General features: G+C 43.0%; 1 protein-coding gene across 4 annotated transcripts in view; it reads right to left on the reverse strand.

The window, feature by feature from the left end:
* The window catches only part of LOC115133990 (sorting nexin-20-like), a 35,047-nt gene extending 31,134 nt beyond the window's left edge, over positions 1–3,913 (reverse strand). The window contains exons 1-3 of one of the 4 annotated variants that reach the window (XM_029667481.2): positions 3,481–3,822; positions 3,162–3,325; positions 2,114–2,602 (exon numbers count right to left, since the gene is read on the reverse strand). In XM_029667481.2, coding sequence (XP_029523341.1) covers positions 2,114–2,602; positions 3,162–3,325; positions 3,481–3,601 — 774 coding nt within the window. In that variant the 5' untranslated portion in view covers positions 3,602–3,822. Of the gene's footprint in view, positions 1–2,113; positions 2,603–3,161; positions 3,326–3,480 lie in introns of all 4 variants that reach the window. The other 3 variants (XM_029667482.1, XM_029667484.1, XM_029667483.1) reach the window with 3 other exon arrangements.
* Between the last annotated feature and the right edge of the window lie 5,396 nt (positions 3,914–9,309).

The following is a 9,309-nucleotide window of genomic DNA, read 5'->3' on the forward strand; positions in this document are numbered from 1 at the left end:
TGGTGGAATGTAGATGAATGAATATAAATATATATGAGTGTGTGTGTCTGTGTACACACACACAGTACCAGTCAAAAGACACCTACTCCTTCAAGGGTTTTTCTTTATTTTGACTATTTTCTACATTGTAGAATAATAGTGAAGACATCAAAACCATGAAATAAAACATATGGAATCATGTAGTAACCAAAAAAGTGTTAAACAAATCAAAATATATTTTTATATTTTATGAATTTTATATTTTATAAAGTAGCCACCCTTTGCCTTGATGACAGCTTTGCACTCTCTTGGCATTCTTTCAACCATCTTCATGAGGTAGTCACCAAGAATGCATTTCAATTAACAGGTTAATTTGTGGGATTTCTTCCTTTGTTAATGCTTTTGAGTTCGGAATGGTATACAGAAGATTGCCCTATTTGGTAAAAGACCAATCCATATTATGGCAAGAACAGCTCAAATAAGCGAAGAGAAACGACAGTCCATTATTACTTTGAGACATGAAGGTCAGTCAAGAATTTCAAAAGTTTCTTCAAGTGCAGTTGCAAAAACCATCAAGCGCTATGATAAAACTGGCTCTCATGAGGACTGCCACAGGAATGGAAGACCCAGAATTACCTCTGCTGCAGAGGATAAGTTCATTAAAGTTAACTGCACCTCAGATTGCAGCCCAAATAGATTGCAGCCCAGCTTCACAGAGTTGAAGTAACAGACACATCTCAACATCAACTGTTCAAATGAGACTGCGTGAATCAGACCTTCATGGTCAAATTGATGCAAAGAAACCACTACTAAAGGACACCAATAAGAAGAGACTTCCTTGGTCCAAGAAAGACAAGCAATAGCCATTAGACCGGTGGAAATCTGTCCTTTGGTCTGATGAGTCCAAATTTGAGATTTTTGGTTCCAACGGCCGAGTCTTTGTAAGATGCAGAGTATGTGAATGGATGATTTCCGCATGGGTGGCTCCCACCGTGAAGCATGGAGGAGGAGGTGTGATGGTGATACTGTAGGTGATTTATTTAGAAGGCACACTTAACCAGCATGGCTAACACAGCATTCTGCAGTGATACGCCATCCCATCGGGTTTGCACTTAGTGAGACTATCATTTGATTTTCAACAGGACAATGACCCAACACACTTCCAGGCTGTGTAAGGGCTATTTGACCAAGAAGGACAGTGATCAGATGACCTGGCCTCCACAATCCCCCAACCTCAACCCAATTGAGATGGTTTGGGATGAGTTGGACCGCAGAGTGAAGAAAAAGCAGCCAACAAGTGCTCGGCATATGTAGGAACTAATTCAAGACTGTTGGAATGGCATTCCTCATGTAGCTGGTTGAGAGAATGCCAGGAGTGTTCAAAACTGTCATCAAGGCAAAGGGTGGCTACTTTGAAGAATCTTAAATATAAAATATATTTTGATTTAACACTTTTTTGGGGTACTATGATTCCATATGTGTTATTTCATAGTTGTGATGTATATACTATTACTCTACAATGTAGAAAATAGTACAAATAAAAACCCTTGAATGAGTTGTTGTGTCTACACTTTTGATTGATACTTATATATATGTTAAGACCCTGGTGGTGTAAGTGGGAAAATGTAAGTTATATCTTTCATTATTAAAATACAGTTTTGAAAGAAAACAGTTGGGTGGGGCAGGGGGACAAGTCTGCATTTACATGTTCAAAAGAGTGCTCCAACATAAATGTTATTGAAAAGACCCTTGAATTGGAATTTCTACTTCCTGAATTGATTGAATTTAAATGGAATTGGCTCAACCCTGGTAAAGAAGGCTAGGTCTAGAATTCCTGAATAAAGTCTATACTTTAAAGGACATGTTCTCCCCAGTGGAAGTGTTTGCACAACCCCTATTGATGTCATTGGATAATTTAAAGTTGTGCATGCTTATCTCAACTGAATCAGGCCTAGGTAAACTCCTGCACCACCAACTCCTTAAGGGAGCGAAAAGACACCAGTCCCCTCTCTGCATCCCTAACTTGAACCAACTCCTCCTGCAGCTGAGCCACAGGTCGCCCTAACTGGTATCCCAGATCCACCATCATCTCCAGCAGTGGCCCTCTATAGCGCTTCAGCCCATAGCGCCTTACCGTGGGCAGCGCCCTCTGGCCCATGGTGAACGCAGACTCCGGCTCTTCCAGGTCTCTCTGGCACACTGTGAGGGCACACAGCGTAGGCACCAGCAGAACAGGACTCTGCCACCCTCCCATCTTCTCCTGAAGCTCCAGGACAGTCTCTAGTAGAGCGACAGCTGGCCCAAACTGCCCTGCTCGGAGCAGGCCGTGTGCTCGTCTTTGCTCGGGCTCAGTGAAGAAATCCAGGAAGTGGTGGGAATGTCGGACGCAACGGACTGCATAGAGCTGGGCCAGGTAGTCCCGCAGAGCCAGGCGGCGTTCCCAGATGGTCTCGGGGTTAAAATTTCCAGTTAGGAGTTTCCGGGGAAGTATGACCTCCTCAAGCTCCTCGCTGAAGTCTTCAAGGAGCTGCTGGTGGAGATGGATGAAGTCGCTATAGCGACGCTCGACAGACACGCGCTTGGAGTCGTAGCTGCCTGACCGGATCAACACGATCTGGTACACCTGGAGAACACAGGAACATTGGGACAAACTTCTAACTTAGAAAACCTCATATCTTGCAACTTTATTATTAAAACTCACTCGACTATCTTTCAATAAAAGACAATAAAATATGGAATTGTCTTTCCTGCAACACTGACTAACTACGGTGAAGAATTCACAAAGTATGTTTTTCCATGCCCTAAACTATATGCCAGGGATCATCAACTAGACTCAGCGCTGCTTTTTTCTTGAGCGGATAGTCAAGGGGCAGAACATACAGTAATTATAAATCATTTGTACTCTGCAAATTGACACAAGCCTTAACAGATTATTGTGTTTGACAAAAACATAATTTCCAACCTTGATTACATTGGTACACAATCTCATATGCTTCTATTTCTGAGTGGAACATTTTGAGGTGAATTCCTAGTCATTTTACAGCCTTTTATGTCCAAAAACTAGATCCAATTTTAGAAATTGGGCATAGAAAACTTTGAGAGGGGGTCAAATAAATTGAATTTGGACTGCGGACCGCCAGTTGACAATCTTTGCTGTATGCTGTACATAAAATAGAGCTCACAACATATTTGGACAGGTGCTGCGCTATGGTGCGTGCAGAAGGAATCTCAAACAACAGCTTGACCGGCTTCAGTCTGTGCTTCACCGCGCCCCAGTGCTGCTGCAGCTCTTTGGTGGTCATACAGGATGAACTGGTGCCTGGACACAGGTCATACACACACGCGCCTACGTACAGAGTAGACAGACAGACAGGCAGACAGACACAATGAAAATGTCATATTACTGTTTACACAAGCAGAGTCAAACACATGTTTTGCTTAGCTACTTATTTAAAGTACCATTTGAAGGAAAATTACTGAAAGCACCCAGGTGCTTCTTACCCTGTTGATGCGAATCCTCAAGGTCCAGGCTCTCAGCTGTGGCTTCAGGGTATGGACCATTGGACTGTTGGATCCCTGTATTGATCCCTGTGTTCTCTTGTGGCACTGCCCTCTCCGCCATCCGGGCTTGTAATAGTACAGTAATACAGTAATACAGTAATAGTTCTGGGGAAGATGATTGAAATACTCAGTCCGAAATCAGCTGCTAGCTCTGCACAAACAAGCGCACACAAACACACACTCGGTATAACTAAGGTTGTTGACATGCCCTGTTTGAAAAAAGAAATGAAAAAATACAGAAAGAGGGAGTGTGTGTATATATAGTAGTACACGCAAGACTGAAGCAAGAGAAAGCAGAGAGACCAATGGGGAAGTGAAACTGTAGTGCATTGGGGGGATGGTGCGAAGGGTGTGTGTAATGATGAGTTTGGCCAATCTAACCACCATCTCTATACTTCCCCATACATGTACTGTATTTTTCTGTCTGTTTATGGTTGATGTGAACTATGGCTGAATCTCAATATTCTTAACAGGCATCCTATCCTTGTCTCCTGGTCTTGTATCTGTCATCTGCACTGACCTGATAAACATCGGACAGAAGAAAGCATGTCGCTTCACTATAAGGAATTCCCCTGTCATGTCTTCTCTTTTTCTTCTATGATATCATGGCGGTCCGCAAACAATCGTTTAAATGCATGCTGCTGCCTACTGTGCTGGAATGTACAATCAATCATGATCTGCTCAATTCTGTACTGCCATGAAAATAAAATAAAGACCAAATAAATCCCTACTAATTTCTTCCTATTTACATAAGTATTCAGACCCTTTGCTCTGAGACTCGAAATAGAGCTCAGGTGCATCCTGTTCCATTGATCATCCTTGAGATGTTTCTATAACTTGATTAGAATCCACCTGTGGTAAATTTAACTGACTGGACATGTTTGGAAAGGCACATACCTGTTTATATAAGGTCCCACAGTTGACAGTGCATGTCAGAGCAAAAACCAAGCCACGAGGTCGAAGGAATTGTCAGTAGAGCTCCGAGACAGGATTGTGTCAAGGCACAGATCTGGGGAAGGGTACCAAAAAATGTCTGCAGCATTGAATGTCCCCAAGAACACAGTGGCCTCCATCATTCTTAAATGGAAGAAGTTTGTGACCAAGATGTGACTGAGAACCCGATGGTCACTCTGACAGAGCTCCAGAGTTCCTCTGTGGAGATGGGAGAACCTTCTAGAAGGACAACCATCTCTATAGCACATCATCAATCAGGCCTTTATGGTAGTAAGATGGCTCCGACATATATGGCAGCTCTGCTTCTAGCTCCTAAGTAACTTTGCGGTATACATATTTCTTGCACCATACTCTGTTTCATGGAAACATGGCTCTCTCGGGAAGTACTCTCCCCATCCATTATGGCATCTGGGTTCTCAGTATATCGCGCAGACAGGAATAAAGAACTCTCAGGGAAGAAGAAATGTGGGGGTGTATAATTCATGATTAACCACTCATGGTGTAATTGTGATAACATACAGAGTCCTTTTGTTCACCCAACCTAGAATACCTCACAATCAAATGCTGACCGTATTACCTCCCAAGAGAATTATCTTCGGTTATAGTCACAGCCGTATGTATTCCCCTTCAAGCCGATACCACAACGGCCCTTAAAGTACTACACTGGACTTTATGCAAACTGGAAACCACATATCTTGAGACCGCATTTACTGTAGCTCAGGATTTTAACAACGCAAATTTGAGGAAAATTCCACAGAACTTCTACCAACCCATTGACTGTAGTACTCGCGCTGGTAAAACATTGGACAACTGCTACCCAACAGTTGCTACTCAACTGCCCTCCCTTCGGCAAATCTAACCAGGTGGCGAATCGCATCTCTGCATGTCTGGCAGACATATCAGTGTGGATGACGGATCACCACCTCAAGCTGAACCTCGGCAAGACGGAGCTGCTCTTCCTCCCGGGGAAGGACTGCCCATTCCATGATCTCGCCATCACGGTTGACAACTCCATTGTGTCCTCCTCCCAGAGCGCTAAGAACCTTGGCGTGATCCTGGACAACACCCTGTCGTTCTCAACTAACATCAAGGCGGTGGCCCGTTCTTGTAGGTTCATGCTCTACAACATCCGCAGAGTACGACCCTGCCTCACACAGGAAGCAGCGCAGGTCCTAATCCAGGCACTTGTCATCTCCCGTCTGGATTACTGCAACTCGCTGTTGGCTGGGCTCCCTGCCTGTGCCATTAAACCCCTACAACTCATCCAGAACGCCGCAGCCCGTCTGGTGTTCAACCTTCCCAAGTTCTCTCACGTCACCCCGCTCCTCCGCTCTCTCCACTGGCTTCCAGTTGAAGCTCGCATCCGCTACAAGACCATGGTGCTTGCCTACGGAGCTGTGAGGGGAACGGCACCTCAGTACCTCCAGGCTCTGATCAGGCCCTACACCCAAACAAGGGCACTGCGTTCATCCACCTCTGGCCTGCTCGCCTCCCTACCACTGAGGAAGTACAGTTCCCGCGCAGCCCAGTCAAAACTGTTCGCTGCTCTGGCCCCCCAATGGTGGAACAAACTCCCTCACGACGCCAGGACAGCGGAGTCAATCACCACCTTCCGGAGACACCTGAAACCCCACCTCTTTCAGGAATACCTAGGATAGGATAAAGTAATCCTTCTCACCCCCCTTAAAAGATTTAGATGCACTATTGTAAAGTGGCTGTTCCACTGGATGTCTTAAGGTGAACGCACCAATTTGTAAGTCGCTCTGGATAAGAGCGTCTGCTAAATGACTTAAATGTAAATGTAATGACCAAACTCGACAAACCTTCGCCCAGCCTTGCTCTTCCCTGCAAGACTAAGAATTACCCCGCTTTCCGGTGAGAAGATTTGGCTCTCCTCGGTTTTGGACACAGAGAAGTTTATCCGGGAATATACGCCAATCCCCCGTACAGGTTAGAGTGCCTTGTCATTGTGTGTTACGGTCTGCTCATGGACTCGAATCCATACTTTACCATAACGGGTGAAACCATATTAAACGTCTCAGCAAGGGCTACCGAACATGTAAGACGCTGAGACAACCAATGGAGGCGGTCAGAGCTCTCATTTAACTTAAGTTCACTTTCATTCCGGCTGTGTTCAGAGAGATGCCTATTTGGGAGGCCTTCCAGGTTTGATCATTGACACTTTCGGATGGATATACTTACATTCCCCCATTTTTGTTTTGTTTCGTTAATTATTTTTCAATTCTTACATTATTCTTATTACCATACCATTTATTTATTGCTTGCAGGGGACTGGGGGTGATGGTTGGGAAGGGGCAGACGCAGACACCTGGTTAGCAAGTTGATGTTTTGTGCAGTTCTGCCTTTGTCATAGCCGTGGGCCGCTCTCCCGATTAGATTCCCACCAACCCTATGTAGTGCATGTGTCTGTATAGGTGTGCGTACATATAATTATTATTTGTACTCTATTATTATTTTCTCTTAGCATTTTAGTATTATGTATGTGTATATTTTAAATGAGTGTATATTATTATTCTGGAGTATGAATGTTTGTGTATGTAGATATAGGTATGTATGTGTATATATGCATATGTATGTATGTGTGTGTGTATAAGTGTATATATATAAAAAAAATGTATTTTTTTGTATGTATGTATGTATTTATGTATGTATGTATATAACATATTTTTTTCTTTTCTTTTTAATTGTTTTGTTTTTGTTGATCGGGGGGGTAAGTTTAATTTAGCAAAATCCTTGTTCCGATCTCCTAACCCACAATATGTAAATGTACTGCTGTCTATGTTGCTGATGGTTTATGTTTATACCGGCATTGCTTAGCAATATAATCTTTTGATATTATATCTTGTTTATCTCAGGGATTGACCCAAGATGATGCTTAAGTGCGCAATATGTTTAAGTTGCAACTTAATCTGTTTAGGTTTAGATGCTTAGAACGCTAATTGAACACTTTATTCGCGGGAGTCTCCTCAGTTCAAATGTTAGTAGAAGTTCTAGGATAGTGAGAGGGGAATGTATAGTTGGGATTTTATTTTTGTTTTACCTAGTTCGAGGTCGCGCCGTGCTTTTTTGGCATCGGCCAGACAATGTGTTTATTATTTTTATTTTTTTCTCTCCTATTTGTGTACGCCTGTTAAAGGTGGGTTGATGGGGGGGTAAATGTTGGGAAAAGTAGGGGAACAGGCTGGGAAGTAAAGGTGCTTGCAGGGGGAGGGGTGGGTTGGATATTGCTCGGGTGTAGGTGCTACATATGCTGATCGTTATGGTTTGGTGCGCTTTCTTACCTTTTTATTGAGTTACATGTTATGCAGGCCACCATAGGCACTACAAATGAGAGGAGGGCGGGGCTTACATTCACTTCCTGGAATGTCAAGGGTTTAAACAATCCAATTAAGAGAGGCCAGGTCCTAGCCCACTTGAAAGCACTCTCGTCTGATATTATATTTTTGCAAGAAACCCATCTGAAAAATAATTCTCAAAGCAGACTTAAATGTAGGTGGGTGGGGCAAGTGTATCACTCTAACTTCTCTGCCAAAATGAGAGGCACAGCGATTCTGATACGGAAAGGAATTCCCTTTCTACATAAAACCACTATTGCTGATAAAGAGGGTCGTTATGTGATCGTAATAGGAGAGATCCACTCTACTTCTGTAACTAAATATCGAAATATCTATTGGCCAAACATTGATAACCCCTCTTTTTTTTAAAGAGTCCTTGCCCTGATTCCAGATATCTCCCATACTAACCTGGTCATTGAAGGGGACCTTAACTGTGTGCTAGACCAATATTTGGATAGATCCTCTACCCGGCAAACCCCTACCTCCTATTCAAGTGAATTCTTGAATACCTACATTAAAAATGTGAACTTATTTGATATATGAAGGATCGCTAACCCTACGGGTAGGGAATACTCCTTTTACTCTCATGTTCACAATGTTTATACTCGAATTGACTACTTTTTGGTTGATGCTATACCTGTAATGTGAGGTATCATGACATTATAATCTCGGACCACAGTCCACTCACCTTTTCCCTGAGATTGGGTGACATCGTACCAAACGAGAGGGTCTGGAGGTTGAATCCTCAGCTCCTCACAGAACCAACATTCTGTGAACATCTTAAAGACCAAATTACATTTTTCTTTGATACCAACGACAACACAGAGAGTTCTTATTTTCCACCATAGTTTGCAAATAAAATCATTAAAAATCCTACAATGTGATTTTCTGGATTTTTTTTCATGATTTTCTCTCATTTTGTCTGTCATAGTTGAAGTGTACCTATGATGAAAATTACAGGCCTCTCTCATCTTTTGAAGTGGGAGAACTTGCACAATTGGTGGCTGACTAAATACTTTTTTGCCCCACTGTATATGGGTATGTCAGTGGTCACCAACCGGTTGATCGGGATCTGTTGATCTCCAAGGCATTTCTAGTCAATCCCAAACATTTCTGTAAAAAAAACAACGATAAAGCTTTGCGTTTTAAAAAAACATGTTTTTTTCGTCTCGTGCCTTTTGGCGGTACATTTACATTTTTACATTTTTGTAATTTAGCAGATGCTCTTGGGGTGGGAGGGACCCTAGTGGTTAGAGTGCTGGGCCAGTAACCGAAAGGTTGCTAGCTCGAATCCCTGAACTGACAAGGTAAAAATCTGTAATTCTGCCCTTTAACAAGGCAGTTAACCCACTGGGCTCATTGTAAATAAGAATTTGTTCTTAAAACCTGTTTGGGAGCATGAACCACTAGTGGGACACCTTCCGACACCATCCGATGAAATTGCAGAGCCCGATGTTCA

This window comes from Oncorhynchus nerka, linkage group LG9a (assembly GCF_034236695.1).
Source record: "Oncorhynchus nerka isolate Pitt River linkage group LG9a, Oner_Uvic_2.0, whole genome shotgun sequence".
Lineage (NCBI taxonomy): Eukaryota > Metazoa > Chordata > Actinopteri > Salmoniformes > Salmonidae > Oncorhynchus > Oncorhynchus nerka.